We start from the raw sequence: 19,586 nt of genomic DNA, 5'->3' as shown, positions 1-19,586 counted from the left end.
GACCCAGGGAGGGTGGTGGTATAGTTCAAAGGCCTGAGAGGCTGGCGTGAATTCCGGTCTGAGTCTGAAGTCCTGAGAACCAGGAGGTTTGAGAGCAGAAAATCAAAGTCCCAGCTCAGGCAGAGAGAAAGCAGATCTTCCCAGTCTCCTTTTTGTTCTGTTCAGGCCCCCAACAGATTGGATGATGCCCGCCCACATTGGGGAAGGCATCTGCTTTATTCAGTTTACTGAATAAAATGCTAATCTCTTCTTGAAACATCCTTACAGACACACTCAGAAATAATGTTTAATCAGATTTATGGGCATCCTATGATCCAGTGAAGCTGACACATAAAATTAGCTATCACACAAGCGTATTGGTTATGACATATTTCTTGGTAAAGTTGATTGGCACTGGGGGCTATAGTTTACCCACATCTGAAGCAAATCCAAGATGTTTATATATTGGAATGGATATGTATAAATAAGGAAAGAGAGAAGAGAAATTTATTGATACAGACAATGCAGCAGCACTGGGTATATGAGCCAGAGATACAGGGCAATTGTTTATGCTTAAACTGAGAATGGGCACATATTCCCAATGGACCAATGTAGGGGAGTGAGAAGACCGTGTGATTTGAAGCCTGGCAGCTGTGGATTTGAATCTCATCTTAAGACTTTCCAGTGTGTTATCATGGGCAAGTTAACTTCTCTCCCTGATGTTTTCGTATCTCTAAAGTGAACAGATAAAGTGAAAAGAGTAATAATATTTTATACTGCTGATTTTAAGGGTGAAAAGAAATAATATGGAAAACACCATCATAAAGCCAGCTAGCATTAATTCTCTTTCTTACTTCCTATTAAGTACTATTTGTTAACTAAGAAAATATATTCACACGTATTATTATTTTATGATGTGTAGAGGAAAATATAGCCTTAATTATATATTCAGAAGACAAATATAAAGCGAATTATGCATATACTAATATACAGTGTAGTTCTGTGAATCTCAGATTCAAAAATAATTAACTATATAGGTTTAAGTTGAGTAACCATTCTGATTTTTGGGCTCCTTATTTGTAAAATGGGGATTATACTTTTATGGGTTTTTTGAGAGAATTATACAAGATAATAATTGTGAAGTAATTGTTTAGAACGTGTCACACAGTAGAAATGGACCATAGGCCATAAAGGCTTATTTAGATGTTATAGTCCCAGTTCTGACTTTATAATGAAGGTTGCATTTAATTGAGACTTCACATATTTTTAAGACATGGTGCTATAGTGAGAATACATTTCTCTTTCTTTAGACCCTAAGCAAAAACTAATTTTAAAATTCAAAAAAAAAAAAATGAAAGCTACAACTTGTTCATTTTCCCCCCCTAAGATTAATTGATAAGGTTTTTGGTAGTGCATTTGAAATATTTTAAAAAACTTGATTTGATTGGATGCCCACTGCTCTAAATTTGACAGGTTAGAATAAAAAAAAATTTCTTTATGAAATAGGATGTCATTATTGTACATTTTTTAGTTGTCAAAGTCTAAACAAAATCCAATATAGAACAAATAAACAGATCTGTGTCAAAAGAAGGATCCCAGAGAGGAGGCTTAACTGCATTTTCAGAAACCTTCTTGGCAGTTATGTCACACTTAGAAGTGACACCCTATGAAAGAGGTTTCAGCTTTGGGGAGCTATGTAATAGAATCATGTGTGTGCATCTGTCTAGTTCATGTCGCCTGGTTGCTGTCTTTCTCTCCGTCTCCGTTTCCACTGTTCATCATGCAGTAAAAGTATGGAGCAGGGAAACAACCTACTCATTACTCCTCCCCGTAGAATTTAACCTCTTCAAGAAGGAACATCTTTTTATTTTGTTCACAGTATATATGATATATAATAAGAATGTGCGATAATGTAGGAGTAATTTAAAATAAGTATTCAATTAAATTATGCTTTTTGTGGCACATGTATGAAGTATTCTTCCTTTTGTTTTTTGAGAAAGATCAGCCCTGAGCTAACATCTGCTGCCAATCCTCCTCTTTTTTTTGCTGAGGAAAACTGGCACTGAGTTAACATCCATGCCTATCTTCCTCTACTTTATATGTGGGATGCCTGCCACAGCATGGCTTGATAAGCAGTGCATAGGTCCGAACCTGGGATCAGAACTGGCGAACCCCAGGCTGCGAAGCAGAACGTGTGAACTTAACTACTGTGCCACCGGGCCAGCCCCCTGAATTATTATTCTAATAACTTGAAATTATGTGTTTTAAGTAAAAAATTAACCATTTACATTCACTTTCTTTATTAGTGCTTCCCTGCCCAAAGCCACCTTCGTAAAAATGTCATTTTTACCTATTAAATTGAAACAGTTTAAGAAAAGAGAAAGAAAATTGAGTAGATGATTTGAGAAAAGAAAATATGAGTGGAGAGAATTATTTTGCTTGGTCCTCAAATACAAAGTCTGTTATCCTGGGGTGGCCTGAGGGCCAGGGAAGTGCCAGGTGAGACCAGAAAATATATACACAACGTGGCCTCCGGCGTCACCCTCAGAACACAAATTCAATCAGTTCTGTCTCACTCACTCTTTTTTCTGAGATGAAAATCCTGCCTATTTCTCTTTCACTTTATAGTTCCTGTGAATTTCCTTCTTTCTAGTTATTTGGGGATTGAGAGGATTAATTAAAATGCTTTTGTAAAAAACAAAATACGACTAATATCATTACCCTTTTGGGCAAAGAGTACTAATTCCGACCACTCTGATGTCTAGGAGCTTAATTTAAGAGTCACAATTTCATGCACCCATTACACTCTTAAATTTTAGAATTTTAATTAAATATTTTAATTGCAGTTTTTGTACTTTGCAGTCGCCTAGTCTGGTTATCACTCAAAACCAGACAGCGCATGCTTTTTATTCCTTCAAATGTAATTAAAAGAAGTTTTCCTTAAAATTCTCTATGAGAGCCATACTTGATGTTGCATATTTTATGGCCTTAGATTGTTAAACAAACAAAAATAAAACAAAACAATGCATGTGACATTTTAGCAGTTGGGAAGACATTGGTTTGCAAGTGATAGGAAACTCAAAATAACATTCGTTTAAACTAGTTACGATTTCATTCTCTGTCTTACAAAAAGAAGTCCCGAGGTGTGCAGTGCCAGGGTGGTAGGACAGTCTCATGAAGGGGCAGTTTTCTAGGCTCCTTTTGGGTTGCTCTCCAGCAGCCTCAGAACTGGGCTTTCACCTTATAGTCAGCAGAACAGAGGCAGGAGAAGAGAGAACACGCCCCTTCCTCTTCAAGGACACTTCCTACAGGTGCCCCGGCCACCGTGCTCTCATCTCATTGGACAGAGTTTAGTCACGTGATCAAGCCTGGCTGCTGATTGATCATGGCTCTTTTTATATGTTCAGTGGCATTTTAGGTTCTTAATCTCTAAGCTGTTATGTCACCCTAAACCTAGCAATTACTGCAATTGATTCAAGTAGTGGTAACTTACTCATTTTATTTGCAGTATCTGTTTTTAAAAACGGACTTTGAGTTCGATTCCATATACTACTGGTATAGTCACTTGAGATTTTTGCCTGATATCTATTTTATCAAGAAAGTTTTGGGGGCGTTTGTGTGTTATGAGTATGACGTTATTATTACTTCTTTCTGATAATAGAGATTAAAGATTTGTTTTTCCAAGTGTTCTATTATAAACATAGTCTAAAACTAAGCGTAAATCTTGAAATAACAAAAGAAATGCAACTGTGATGCCATTTCACAAATTATATAAAATCTCATTATTAGAGCCATTAGCTAAATTAGCAGATTCAATTAGGATATTTGGATTAATGCAAAGTTCAAATATGACTCCAAATCAATGCTAATTAATTCCGCTTGGGAAACTTCAAACGTATAAATACTTTAGGAAAAAAATGAACATCTCAAATTCATAATATTTCTTCTCTGAGGAAGAAAATCTTAGTTTCAAAGTACCTACATGTATTAAAAGATAATCAAACAGAATGCAATTCAGAAAAATGTCTCAATTTAAGATGAACACGATATTTTTGTTGGTAATTAGGCCTTAGGGATTATATGTTATTTTGTGAACCACTGCCTGTAAACATTAAGTTGTCTGATTTATTTTGATTTCTAAGTATTTTTGCTCAGGGAATAGCCAAACTATTTATTACTGAAATATTCTCAGTAACATAATCTTACTTTTAAGTTGTCTTAGCTTTTCAGTTTCCAAAATGCTTCCTACATAGATTGTCATTTAATTTCCATGAAGCTTGTCATTATTGCTATTGGTAGATTAAAATGTAACTTTGAGTTTTCATATGCGTGGCTCGATCTGTCTGGAACTCCATTCCCTGCATTCTTGACTTCTCTTGGAACCCCACCTGACCTGTCATCTTGGGAAGGTGTCCTTTTCATGGGTTCCCAAAACATTTTCTGCTTTCTTTACACTGCATTGTGATTGTTTGCTTGTCTGTCTTCACCATAAGACAGTTCATTAAAAAAAAAGCTATTCGTTGTTTGGTAATCTTATTCTCAATGTTTAATAAGTTGTAGGAGTGCCACAAATTATGCTTCAATGGAATCAAAGAAAAGAAAGAAAGCTATTATCCTTGAGTATTTCCCGAGTTTTAAAGGCACTTGACTCTCTGTAAACCACATCCTGTTTCACCTGCGTTCTTCGTAGACTTCAGCTTACTCAATACATATTCTTGAAAAGTATACTTTTCATCTATTGCTATGCATTATTAATACTTACTTTTGAATACCTCAGATTTCAACCATTTTTAAAGATCTTTGTTAGACCTCAGACAGACGTTTTACTTGAGGATCCGTATGTTTCAACAGCTCTACATAAAGTACAATTTTATTACAAAGAGCAATTGACAACTGGTTCGGATCTGCTGACAAGAGGTGGGGAAGAGCATGCTTTTTCTTTTTAATTCTTAGAAAATTTCATATTTCTTTTACTTTTTTAAATGAAAACACTCAGTAGAAATGATGATAGATTAGATTTTTGGGAAAAATAATTTAATCCCTATAGTTTGTTTTCATATATTCTTTACATGGTTCATGTGTGTGATTGGCAGGGACACGAGGACCTTATTTTCTGAAGAAATGTGTTGCAGTTGGTACATATGAAATACTAAATGCGATTTCTTAACTTCAGCGCTAGTGACATTTGGGGCCAGATAATTCTCTGTGTTGGGGTGGTGTCTTGTGTCTTCTGACATGTTTATGTGTTTTAACGGCATTCTTGGCCTCTATCCACCAGATGCCAGTAGCATCCATTCCATTGTGACAACCATAAATGTCTCCAGACATTGCCCAGTGTGCCCTGGGGGGCACATGTCACCCCTGGTTGAGAAACACTCCGCTAAATAAAAGTTCCCCTCTGTCTCTGTCAATATTTCGAATCAGCTAGGGATTCGTATGCCTGTGTATATTTAATGCTTGTGTTAACCCTGTCCAATGCACTATTATCATGGGTTTAGCTGGTTTTCATTTACCAACTGTCTAGATTATGGTGATTTCTGAAAAATGGTGTTTTAGACAAAGACAAGGTTGTTCGGGGAGACTGGGGTAAAGATAGGCAAAACTTTCACAGGGAAAAGAAATTCTATACACTCAGTGATAATTCCTAGAACATATGATCAGAATCAGATAAAAAAGCTGAGAGAATTTAAGGGAGGGTGTTCTGTTGTCTTTTTCTTGAAGTAAAGTGGCCTTCCAGAATTTAACTGTTAGAGTAAATAATATATATCCAGATGTATATTCTTCCTTTGACTAAAACAAGTGTGTATTCTTTCTGTTTCCCCAGTTTGTATTCTTCTTTCACTGGCTGCTCAATTTCAGTGACTGTTGTTCTGAAAGATAATTCATTGGAGGGGAAATACGAGAAATAAAATATTTTCTTCTATTAAAAAATACTATATATCTACCTACACACACAGATATATAAAAGTGACCCTATCACTTATTATTTAGAGATCAGTAACATTTTTTCAATTTCTCCCCCGAAAAGACACCTTAAGTTCATATTAATGTATAGCATGGGCAGGTTTTCTTAACTGTAAGGAAAAGCTTCATATAATATAAATGAAATTATTTCTCATTAAATTCTGGCTTGTTGGTCTATTAAAATGTGTTCTTGTTTTTAATGTACATAGAAACCTGAAGATTTTATTGACATGATCAGCATGTAAATGAACTATGTTATCAGTTTTGAAGTCACGGAAAAGCCTTTGGTATGAATGATTTATTAAAATACACATCCTCCTTTATAATCAGACTGCTGGGCTGGAATCGTAGCACGCTTGTTACTGGCTCTATGACCTCTGGCATGTTGCTAAAGTTTTTCTAGCCCAAGGTTCATCACCTGTAAAATGAGGCTGGTAATAGTAACCTGCCTCATAGGATTATTGTTGAGTAATAAGTAAATTAATATATGTAAAGCGCATGACAGGTAAGTGCTGAATAAGTTTAGCTGTTATTATTATTATTATTGCCATAACTAATATATGTGAGAGGCTCCTATTCCTCTATCCTGTCTTCGGTAAAATAAACAATGGGTTCTGCAAATGTGGAAAACAGCAATAACAGAAGCTTGATTGTTACAGTGCTAGAAGTGAACCCAACTCATCCTGAATTGCCAAAATGGCATCGATTCCTTTTCAGAGCATCTGTTCAAGTTAGTGTTCTACAAAATCCAGAGAGTTTTAGAGCAAAAGGAAGTATAACCTAGGATGGCTGTATCTGGAATTGAATTATTTCATCTCTTTCCTCTTCTCTTTGCCTTCTAGAAAAAGCATGGGATTTAGTATCAGAGAAACTGTGTTCCAACGCTGGCTTTGCCTCTTATTAATCATAAAGCCTAGAGTTGGTTGGTAAAGTCTTTGTGGACCTCTCTTTCTTCCTATGTAGCATGGAGCTGATGATAACACTTTTTACTGCTGCTTACTTTCAAGCCTCTGCCAATGTCACTTTGACCCTCTGAGCCTTCCCTTGTCCATTCCCAAGCTGGAGTGTTGTTGGTCCTCTGCCCTCTATCATAGTGATTTTCCACACCGTTTATTTTCTTATTGGTCTTCCCCAGTAGATTGTGCATCCACAGGCGAGTGCATCTCTGTCTCGTTTACATTTGCAGCATGCGTACTAGGGCATAGTTGATGCTCGATTAAATCCTTAGCCATGAGAATTCCATCTCAATAACCATCTGACTTGGACTCACTCCATTGCTAACTTTATTCACATGCTGCGGAGGAAGATACTCTCTCATTCGAACAGCCACATCATATATAATCCTGGAGACCTGCCTGCTGCAAAGCTCCGTGTGACTAGATTCCTCCCAAAAATGAGGCAGGCTGCACAGGATTGTCTAGGTGTGGTTATCATGCTATGTATCATTTTCTCTTCTTTGTATATTTTATGAATTGGAAAATGGAATATAATACGTCAGCACTGGGGAGCCCATCAGGCTGGATACATCAGTTTTCAAGGTTTACGGGCTTTGGGAACATTGTCAAAGATATGTGCTCATCCCGTCAGGTTCTTTCTGTTTAGCCTAACAGCTATTTGCCCTTTAGAAATGTAATTACATGGAGAGTAATTAGTGGGCTATTGCATTATTTAGGTGACAGAAAAGATAAAAAGGGCACTGATAAAGCCATAAAGATGAACCTTGAGGGGCAGAGTAAAGAGTATAAGAATTGGTGCTTTGGTGACTTTATAAAACATAGAATCATGAGGATAGGTAAAAAGTCAACAGTGATAACCGGGTTTCTGATTTTAGCAACTGCAGTGAGTGGTGGTGCTGATGGCTGAGGAGATTTTTTCTTCTTTTATGTATTTTATTTATCTTATCTATTTACTTTTGAGTGGGAGATAGTGTTTTTGACTTTTGGAAGTGTTGATTTTGAAATTTTAGGGAGCAGCTGGATTGCTGTGGCTCAGTAAGCTGTTGAAAACTTATCTGCATGTCAGGAGAGAGACCTCTACTTCAGAACTGAGAACAGTCAGCATATACGAGAGCTCCTTGTGTGCATGATGTCATGCAGAGACAAAATTGATCAAGAAAAGAGAAAAAGACAAAGTCCTGTGAAACAGCAATTTCTTTTAAAGAAATATATGAAAAGACACTGTCTTCATTCTCTGTACGATGGTCCCAAGGAGAGCAGAGAAAGTAGGGGAGACCAGTTTCCCAGAAGCCAAGGAAGTACAGAGGTTCAGGAAGGCAACTCAGTTCAATCGTCACACATGTGGCAGGGGAGAGGCCGGTTCACCTAAGCTCACTGTCTGCGGGGTGGGATAATTAGCAGAAATTTGATTATGACCTTTGTAGGGGAGGAAGACATTTCCTCTATACAATGTGGGTTCGTCTGGCTGGAGAATGAATTAAATTCACATGAGACAAAATAGCAGGAGAAAATTAAACAAAGCTTTGTAACATGTATACACAGGAGGCTCAGGCAAGCTGAGCAACTTGCCAAAATGGCTGAAGCCCCCACCTTAAATATCATATCCAGCTAACACAAAAGAGGATTTGGGGCTTGGGGGGAGTCAGTTACAGGAGGTTACCAGAAACAGGAATAAGATTATTATGCAGATTTAAGTCCTTGCCTTTGATATTGATTAAGAGTTTCTAGAGATAAACTCATCCCCTTTCCTCTTCCTGGCACAGAGAGGGAGGGACCTTTACAGATGGAGATTTCCTTTACAATGTAAATGTCTCTTAACAAAAGGCAAGCAAGTTCCACTCCTCAGAGCCTCCTTCCCTGTCCCAGTTTATCAAAAGCAACCAACCCAATAATCCTCATGCCAAAGAGACATATCTTGGCATGGCCAAGACCAGTCCCCTATACCTTGCAGGGGAATTCTTGGAAAGAGCCTAAACTGGATTTAGAGTCATTGGACATATACGCCATAGATCATTCTTAAAGGAAATCTGACTTTGAAGGAAGAACAATAATAAGCAGTGGTTAGAGGCATGTGCAGGAATGAATAACAGTTGTAGGGGTTTTTCTTTCCCTTTATGCTGAGAGACACATAAACGTTTTTGTAGTCTTAAGGGAAAGGAAACTGTAATGGGGAAAGAAATTGAAGATATTGGATAGAAACAGGCTTATGGAAGGATTTTAATTCCTAAGGAAGATAGAAAGGATAGGATTAAATATCTGGGTGATACTCCTCCTCTGGTTCCATTAGCCTTGTATCAAGAGTAGCACTTCTTTATCTGAATCACAAAGTAAAGCAATAGAGACAATTGAGGTTGTAGATAAGTTTCTGAAATGAGATCGTGTATAAGAGCTTACTTAACTCGGAAAGCGTTTTGTCAAAAAAATTATTGTTGGGGCCAGCCTAGTTGCGCAGTGGTTAAGTTCACATGTTTTGCTTTGGTGGCCCGGGGTTCGAAGGTTCAGATCCCGGGTGCAGACCTACGCACTGCTTGTCAAGCCATGCTGTGGCAGGCGTCCCACATATAAAGTAGAGGAAGATGGGCATGGATGTTAGCTCGGGGCCAGTCTTCCTCAGCAAAAGGAGCAGGATTGGTAGCAGATGTTAGCTCAGGGCTAATCTTCCTCAAAATAAGAAAAAAATTATCGTTATAAAGAATATTATTTTTTTTGAAAAGTATGTGTTTTTTCTCTTTATCAGTTTTATCTCCTTTTAAAGATGATTGAATATTTTCACAAACTCTTGAACATTGCAGGCAGGAAGCCTTGTTCTTCCTTGCTCCCAGCAACTGAAAAGTACACTTAACAGCAAAACATATCAATTTCACGATCAAATTAATTGTTTAAATTAATTTTTTATAGAAATATATATTTATGTATATATGAAAGTGATGTTAATGTATTTTAGAATTATTTGATCTATTCAAATGACTTTTTAACAAATATCAGAAGTAATAAGGTTAATATACGTTGATGACACAAGTGAGCATACTTTAAGTCAAAATGGTTTTCTTCAGATAGTTTTTCAATATTGCCCGTTAAATAATAAATGAATATTTTAAAATACCCTACAAAATGATAAGTTTTTATTGGTAGGCTTCTCATTTCACAAACCTCCATTTTACCAACCTTTCAGAGGCCTCAGGAGCTGGCAAGTTGAATCTGCAGTTTGAGCTTGTTACCAGCAATGCAGTAGTTTCCCCCCTTATCTGTGGTTTCACTGTCTGAGGTTTCATTTACCGACAGTCAACTGCGGTTTGAAAATATTAAATGGAAAATTCCAGAAATAAACAATTTATGTTTTAAATTATGCACTGTTCTGAGTAGCAAGATGAAATCTCACACTGTCCCATTCTATCCTGCCTTGGACGTGAAGCATCCCCTTATCCAGCATATCCATGTTGCATACGCCACCCACCCATTAGCCACTTAGTAACCCTCTCAGTTATCAGATGACTGTCCATGGTATGGCAGTGCTTGTGTTCAAGTAACCCTTATTTTACTTAATTATGGCCCCAAAGCGCAAGACTAGTGATGCAGGAAATTTGTCCATGGCAAAGAGAAGCCGTACAGTGCTTCCTTTAAGTGAAAAGGTTAATTCTTGACTTAATAAGGAAAGAAAAAAAATTGGATGCTGAAATTGCTAAGATCTATGGTAACTTTCATTATATTACATTTTATTTATTACATTATATTACAACTGTTCTATTTTATTATTAGCTATTTTGGTTAATCTTTTACTGTGCCTAATTTGTAAATTACAATTTGTCATAAGTATGTATGTATGTAGGGTTTGGTACTATCTACAATTTCAGGCGTCCATTCTGGGGTCTTCTAATGCATCCCCCATGGATGAGGGGAGGCTACTGTATTCAGACCCAATAGAGGTGCCCAGTGTTTATAAGATACTTGCTGATTACCAAAGAATAAGGATAGGCCAATTCCCTGACACTTATTTCCATAGACATGGTTATAATGGATTCTCATTTAGGTCGTGAGGGTGGGATCTACAATAGCTGGGATAGTCCATGTGGCCACTGCCTAAGGAGTGCCCCATGGAGTTTGTGGGTCTGTAGATAAAAGCGTGTCTCACAACAGTGAACTGGAATTTGCATGGTGTTCTGAAATTCAAGCTTATTTGACCAAATCCAAAAATAAGGAAATAACAATGTGAATAACCTTCAGTCTTTTTCTTTGTTGCTTTCTTGCATCTGATTAAAATCTGATTCTCTTTATCCTATTGACTAGGATGACCTTTGCCTTTTGGGCAGTCGTGGGCCAATATTTCCCCAGCAATATGGCCAGCCAGAGAGGCATCTCATATTTAAATATATATATCTCACTGGCTTAGATAAGTTTGCTTTCTGAAGTGATGAAAAAATGTGCACGCTCCAGGAAGAAATCCAGGTGGTTTGTAATTCTAGTGGGAGGGAAAAGACAGCTGGAAAGGGGAAAGTTCAGTGGGGGTAAAGGGCTTTGTGAAAATACTTCTTAATACTTTCTAATGCCGTATAAATGCAACTGATACCTCTCCAAAATTTTCTCTCCTGAGGAATCGTTTCCTTCTATTTAGAATTTATTTTTATAGTACCCGGTCAGCATTTTTATGGCCCTGTTAACCATTTTTATTTTTGACATATAAAATAAAAATGTGTGGGTTTCTGTCTGGTGATACAGTCCTGTCTCCACACTTGTGTTTCCTCCTACAGAGGGTTACTTCTACAGGAGAACAGCAGGTTTGCAGAAGCGCTGCATTATTACAAACTGGCGATTGGGAGCAGGCCCACCCTGGCTTGTAAGTAATATTCAAGTCCTTTCAAAATACTTATTTCCATCCTTCCTTACCCATGAAACTTATCTTGGTGACTTACAGCGTCACAGAGAAAACACCGTGGTACTCCTACTTCTGACTACTTGCCAATCAAATTATGAGCCTCTAACAAGGACATCTCTCTCAATTTAGTCATGTTTTGATATCTGTTTATCATTTTGTAATATATTGAGATAAATATAATTTTTATTCATCTATGTTTTAAGCTCAAAATATTTTGAGCTTGTTGAGGGCAGACTATTTTGTATATTTTTCAGTGACACCTGTCCTTCTTAATACATCATTATTCCTGTATATATTTACTCACTAAGTGTGTATTTCTTGGTTTTCTTTTAAAATTGGAAATAATCCATAGCAACTAAACTGAAGTAAAGATAGCTTTGTTGCATCCACAGCGCACATCATCTTCTCACAATTATATTTCCACCTTTTTCCCTTACAGCTGCATATTTAAACACCGGTATTATTCTAATGAACCAAGGAAAAACCGAAGAAGCTCGACGCACGTTCCTAAAGTGTTCTGAGATCTCCGATGAAAACCTAAAGGACCCTCATGCGCATAAGAGCTCCGTCACCAGCTGTCTGTACAACCTGGGCAAACTCTATCATGAGCAGGGCCACTATGAGGTCAGCCGGATCCCCTCTGCCCTCTCCTTCCCTGGGTTCTGATCCCGTCTCAATGTTTCTACCCAAAGATCTCATCACAGGGACACTGGGATCACTAAAGAAGCTAATATGTGTTTTATGAAAAGTCTCATGGTGAAATTTGTTTGGAGAAAACCTCTGCGAAACAAAACGGATTTCTTTACTATGAGTTTCTCAGAGCAGTTATGACTCTTCGAGAAAGGGAAATATCATGCATTGCTTCTCAGACTTTTTTGGTTACCATCTCTTAGGTTTATGATCCAAGACACATTGTTATTGTTATCATATATCCGGTGTTTGAGGTTAAAAAATACACTGTGCTCTGAGTATGAAGGAAGTGATTTGATGTAAAGCTTACCTATTCCTTTTTATTCTCTTTAAAACAATAATAAAAGGAAATTTAATTTAATATTTTTTTAATTGGGGAGAGAGGAAAAGTGATGGAGACAGGGCTTGTACAAGAAGTGGAGGTTTACCCAGCTCATCCTCCGTGTGTCTCACTCAAAGCATGCTGGCCTGGGGGCTGGCCCTGTGGCACAGCTGTCAAGTTTGCTTGCTCCGGTTTGGCAGCCTGGGGTTCGTTGGTTTGGGCCCTGGGCACGGACGTACGCACTGCTGCTCAAGCCATGCTGTGGCAGGCGTCCCACATATAAAGTAGAGGAAGATGAGCACAGATGTTAGCTCAGAGCTAATCTTCCTTAAAAAAAAAAAAGCATGCTGATCTGGGTTTCTTCTCCCACGTTCCATATCGCTCCTCCCTCTCTCTCCCTTTCATCCACACCCCCAGTACTCTTACACGATGGATTAAGACTGCAATACAGGATGAAGACACAACTTTTTTTTTTTTTTTTTGTAAAGATTTTATTTTTTCCTTTTTCTCCCCAAAGCCCCCCGGTACATAGTTGTGTATTCTTCGTTGTGGGTTCTTCTAGTTGTGGCATGTGGGACGCTGCCTCAGCGTGGTCTGATGAGCAGTGCCATGTCCGCGCCCAGGATTCGAACTAACGAAACACTGGGCCGCCTGCAGCAGAGCGCGCGAACTTAACCACTCGGCCACGGGGCCAGCCCCGACACAACTTTTAAAGTAATTGCATTTAATAATCTCAGAGAGTGTCAGCTAGAATATTTGTTAGTTGATATTTTAGTTAGATTCTACTTTGTTGCCTGATAAAGTAACTACAGATTTTAGATGACTATGGTGACTTCCAAATATGAATTTTTAAAATTTTTTATTGAATAATCTATGTGAACTGAAAAATTTATATTAAAAGAGCATTTGTAACATTCTACTCCTTGTTAAACTAAATTTTTATATGGCCTTCTTCACTGACTGGGTTCAATATTTTCATTCATTACATTGAGGCAGTATGATATCAAAGGACAGCTCAATTATTTTCCTCTAATGAATCACTTAGAAATAGCCATGGAAGGTTTTAATTTTGGAAGGATGTTATTATTTTATTTTCAGTGAATATCCCTGTACTTTATCTATTTTTTTTGTTTCTTAAATTAGGATGCCCTGAGTGTATATAAGGAAGCAATTCAGAAAATGCCAAGGCAATTTGCCCCACAGAGCTTGTACAACATGATGGGTGAGTAAAACACTACTATTTTAATTGATAGTTCAGGGATCTGTGGAGAAATTAAAACCTGTGCTTCTATTAAATGGAATTCTAATAAATCATATCATTTATCTTCACACACGCACACAAAACCTCTTTCACAACTGAGTGTCACATTCAAATTTTCACAAAGCATGCTTATTCTGACAAGAGCAAGTAAATGCATTGACATAGCGATTCTCAGCAAATTGGCCAGATCTCGGAACTGTTGCAAGGGGCTCCCAAACCCATTTGGGATTGACTATAGTTAGACTCTAGAGACTGAAAAAGATGAGTAAAGTATATGTAGATTTTAATGAATTTATCAAATTCATGATAATTTTTGTTATTTTCTTAATTAGAATATCCTCAAAAGTAAGCATGCTATGATGTAGAGATTTATGATTTTGATGTTTGTACACGATGAGAGTAACTGAGCCAACTTGTATGGTTTTCGTTGATCAGGCCTTGGACCTCAATAGGTTCTTTTCAGAGTAGTGTTTTAGAGTAGAAACAATAGGTGAAGAATGTAAATGTGCTACTACAATTATTCCTTTCCTACACTGAATAATTACTTAATTATCATGTTAGTCAGAAAGTACATAAACTAGGACATGGAGTTTTCTGGGTACAAGAGGTCAAGAACTAGAATTTCTAATAAAATATCTACCATTGATCCATGACTGCCTTATAGTAAGCTGTTACCCCAGCTCTTTGATGGTACACACAACTGAAAACTGCCTGTTCACGTGTGACTCTTGGAAAAGATTCCCTAAAATTTAAGATGATTGGTTGATTGAGTAACTTTGCTGTTTGAAGATAGGGGAGAGAAGAGAACGGGTCACTTTTGTCCTAAAATCAAATATTTCTTTTTCTCCAGAACACAAATTGTGAAAAGTTTCCCTTTTCACTAAACTTGGTTAAGTTGTTGAATATTTCTAGGCTTCCCTCGTGTGTATAAAATAAATGAGACTACGTGATCCCTAGGATTATCTTATGCTTCTGTATTCTATGATTTGAGAAATTCGATACTAGCTGTACGGCTCAAGCACACATAAAAATATCCCAACCTCTCCCAAACTGGAGAATACATACCTGGCAAGGATACTTTCTCTTTTTTCTAAGTGACAGAAAGTTTAGAAATAGTTTAGAGATAGAGTGAGGCACAGGTCAGTAAACAGAAAAGAATTATGATTTAGAAGAGGTTGATATATTCATTTCATGTCTCTAGGAATCCCGCCCCTAGTTCGCCTGTGCAGCAGCGAAATGATTTAATGTGCATATTAAAGAGGACACTGGAGTATTTTTTCCTTGCTGTTTCTTTTTCTCTTTGGTATAATTACTAAGAGATAAAAATCTACCTTCGTTAAATGTACTTTTGCCGTTAAACTCTTATGAATTAAAACAGTGACTTTTTCTCTCCAGCATTTTACCACAATCTATCCACCTAGATGAAATGTGCATGTCCATAAAGTGTGTGCCTAAAGTATGTAGATTTATAGATGAATAACTTTTCTATGTCAATACTAGATGGTTATTCATGTCAAAATGAAGACGTAAAGGATAGTTTTCTCTAGCTTTGTCTTTATAGTTTTATTCTTAATGCTAATGCTTGGGAAGGCATTATTTCCAGCTTTCCTCAATTATCAAACAAGACGTCTTTCTTTAAATTAGGAAAGGACTCCGAGACCCTTGGCAACCCGTATGGCATCTTTATTATTAATAGGAGTGTGGTATTCACTCTAGCTAGTCATTTCAGAAAGTTCATTCAATTATTTTATGTAAATAAATTTGATTGAAAGTCCAGCTGGTACCTTGGGATCTGTCTCTCATATGGTTACACAGATGCTGAGCACATACAGGCAGCAAAAGATAAGTGTGTCCCTGGGGTTGTTGCTTAGTCCTTTGTCTTATTTTCCGTTATAGAAGGAGGTAGTTGTTTTGCCCAGACTCTGAAAAGCACACTGACAATTTGCGAGGGGGAGAATCCCAATGTGATTTAAAATTCCAGATTTCTTTCATAATTATGGAGACTGCCTTCTGTTTAATTTTACGTGAAGGTCTGTCGGCTGACCAGGTTTTGCAGTTTCAATTGTTCACGAAACTATAATTTTCTGAGAGAGAGTTCACCTCCTGATCAATTGGGTGAAATCCTCTGAGTGTTTGCTTTAACTCCTAATACATTTTGATTAGCCTCCATTTGACAAGAAAAACAATGGCCCAGGAGATAAGCTGTACTATCAGTGCATCAGTTTCATTAGTCTGTCAGCATGTGCTGATTATCCTATCAAATTTATCAAAGGCCTTGAATGTGCTTTCTAATTCACACATTTACATATTATTAGTGCCCTTTAGGGATCAGTGATGGATTATAATGTCTGGCTGGATTTTGCCTGTAAGTATTCATTTTTCTCATGGCTCATTCATTTACGCCTTCATGACTACTACCCCCGAGCACTTGTGTGTATATAGACAAACATTATTTTTTTCCACCCTATTTTTCTTTTATTTCAACCTTAGGAGAAATAAAGGAATATGCTTGAAAAAAAATACAATTATATTTGAATGTTGTTATTAATTTAATAATTCATTGTAGTATAGTTATTTTTTTAAAAAAAAATGCTCTAGTCCTGTGCCTTTTCACTTCCCTTGAACATTTTATGAAAAATTTACATTACTCTATGCTACATGCCACTAGCTGACTTATCCTGAACACCAGATGAGTGTATTTTTCCCATTTGTGTGTTAATAGAAAATAACAAGTTTGATTAATTTACTTCCCAACTTAAACTTTTCTATATTTTATCCTAAGACTGTTAATTTTTATTCTAGTGGTTCACAAGTAAACTTATATTGTCATTCTCATTCTTTCCTTTGGTTTCATGGGACCAAGATGATTGAGTAACAACAATTGAGGAAGATCATCCCACCCAAAATTATGTGAATTATAAACACATACAAATAGTATAAAACGGATGCTAAATATTGCTCTATAAACAAAAATTAAACTTTTGCCTAAGTGGTGGTTGTAATTAGCAAGAATCAGAATATATGATATATTCAGAGACCAAATCACAAAATAACACAAAATCGTTCCTAGCCAGTTGTATGACTATTTCTCTGGGCCTTAGTTTCCTCTCGAGAGAATAGGCTGTATTAAATGGAGATTGCGTGTAGTGTGGAGTCAGATAGCCCAGGTTCAAATATGGCTTTGGCACTTACTAGCTGAGTGGTCTTGGGCAAATTATTTAACTGAAGCCTCAGTTTCTCCATCCATAAGATGGCTGTTTAAGGTCCGTTTGAGGATTGATTGAGATAATGAAGGTAAAGCACATTGGACCATATACCCAACCAGTAAGTGTTTCATAATATTACCTTCCTTTGTAACCATTATCGTTTCTGTGGGCCTTTAAGCTCCAAGAGTCAATCAATGATTGTATTCGTTGTCAGTTCTTTTCATATTTACCAATGTAAATATGGTTTCTCTATAAATAAGATTTTGTCATAGTGATGGCCTTACAGTTGCTGACATTCAGCAGGATTCTGTTAAGTTCTGTCTTGTCTAGAATTGCAGTATTTTCTCTCAAAGTTTGTTTCCCCTTGTCTCTCAGCAACTGCAGTCAAAATCCTTTTGTCATTAACTATGTTAACTAAAATGAAAACACATACTCAGTTAATACTCAGTGAACTTAATTCCATTGATAGAGCACTCCCTCTAAATTAAGATTGTCATATTTAGGTCAGAGTTTCTTCTCCTTTTCCTGTCATGACATATTTTCCCCCTAGACTTAGCCAAAATTACTCTTTATTTTGATATTCTTTACGGGCCTTTATTCAATCTCAACTTCTTTTCTTCTCAAATAATAGATGTATTTTAGAATCATAGAATGTTAGAGATGGAAGATTCATATCTTAAAAATCCTCCTAACATAATCTTTTTTGTTTTACAAGATAGGAATTAGCATCCAAATAGTTGAGTTGATCTGTTTAGGATTACACAGTTTGTGTTAGAACCAGAAGTGTAGTTTCCTGCCTTAAGTTCAAATGCTTTCTCTATTTAGCTCTCTTCTCTTAGTGAAACTGGCATCTTTACTATGTCAAGATAGCTCTTCTTTACCTATTTAAAAATCAGCTGTATATCATAGATATATATATATATTATTCTTTGTCCAAATATATATTAAAAACCTCTTCATTTTAACTAAAAAGAATAAAATACCTACAAAATTGTGGTTTTATCACAGATGCATGAAATATGCAGGATATTAAAATATTTTTTTAATGTAGGATCATTTTTAACCACCCTCAATTTTTCTCTTTTTTATCTGTAGTTGTTTATTTCTCTTATTATGCATAGTTAAGCATTGCTCTTGAATAATCCTAAGAGATTATGGGAAATAAATTAGGCTGTAACTTTCAATTACCTTTTATCAGTTCAAGCCCTTTTAATCCCAAAGGTCATTTTAAGCCTATTTACTCTTTAAAATAAAATTACTCAGCTTTCTCAATTACAGAGTGATCGTTGGGTTTAATTATATAAGCAATTTAGGCCATTCCGTCTTGGTAGTATATGTTGAGAACAAGGAATAGGAGAGAATCTGGATTTACAGTCTGGTTATTGCCATCTATAATCACTATGTTTAGAATAACCTCTGTGTGCAAACTAATATTTTTTAAGTCGCAAGTGCTGAGCGTTGGGTACGGAGGTGGTGGTGTGAAACGGAAGTCGTTCATAGATTTCCTGCTCTCATGGAACTTTCTAGATGATTTCACAGTTGGTCTGGAGCGCTTTAGTACCTTTCCTTAGTGAGTAAATGCCTATAAATAAAATGGAAAATTCTGTTATTCTAACCTTGAGAATATGTTGTCTGTAACTATGTAGGCTGTGCTATGTTGACTGGACCAATCAAACCAAACAAACAAGAAAAATCTCAAGCTTTTTTATTTCTAATGCGACATTAATGTCACAATTTGTGTACATATTCATATTTTCCTGTTCTTTAAAAAAATATGTGTTTACAATGGGTAACGTGCTTTTATCTTAGGGAGAGAGTACATTCTTCTTGCAGGAGAATTGCGTAATAATGATTGATTGCTACTTATTGCCTTATTTGCCTTTACTTTCGTCATACCATTTTGATTCTCTTATTCCTGATACTTCCCAGTTTGTTTGTTTTTTATACACATCCCTGTTACTTATAGAATCCCAGTTCAGGATTGGAAGATTATATTTTCCTCCATCAGCCTGCAACTAACAAATCTTTTGTTGACATAGATTTGAAACTGAAAAAATGTTTTCCCCTCATATTCTCTAATAAGAAGGGAGAAATCTTTTGATTTAATTTTGTGAAAACAGCCCTTTGATTATGAGAGATTTCCCCAGTTTTATCGAGCTATCCAGAGAGAATGGGGAAAGAACTAATGAATAGCAATCGCAATGAATTTATTAGAGCAATATTCGGAGTAAAAAACTTCTCCAAATTTTAGAATTGTATTTTTGGGAAAGAAGCTTGTGGAATGAAAGAGTTAAGAGTCATAAATGGCTGCCGGTGTGAACTTCCTCACTATTATTTA

At 36.5% G+C, this 19,586-nt stretch overlaps 1 protein-coding gene across 2 annotated transcripts in view; it reads left to right on the top strand.

The window, feature by feature from the left end:
- Positions 1-19,586, top strand: part of TMTC2 (transmembrane O-mannosyltransferase targeting cadherins 2) — a 388,282-nt gene that overhangs the window by 227,086 nt on the left and 141,610 nt on the right. For both annotated transcript variants that reach the window (XM_046646810.1, XM_046646811.1), the window contains exons 5-7: positions 11,645-11,730; positions 12,209-12,393; positions 13,925-14,003. In XM_046646810.1, coding sequence (XP_046502766.1) covers positions 11,645-11,730; positions 12,209-12,393; positions 13,925-14,003 — 350 coding nt within the window. The remainder of the gene's footprint in view (positions 1-11,644; positions 11,731-12,208; positions 12,394-13,924; positions 14,004-19,586) is intronic.

Source organism: Equus quagga, chromosome 19, assembly GCF_021613505.1.
Source record: "Equus quagga isolate Etosha38 chromosome 19, UCLA_HA_Equagga_1.0, whole genome shotgun sequence".
Taxonomy (NCBI): domain Eukaryota; kingdom Metazoa; phylum Chordata; class Mammalia; order Perissodactyla; family Equidae; genus Equus; species Equus quagga.
Note: the sequence above shows the minus strand (reverse complement) of the source record. Positions and strands in the feature narration are given on the sequence as shown.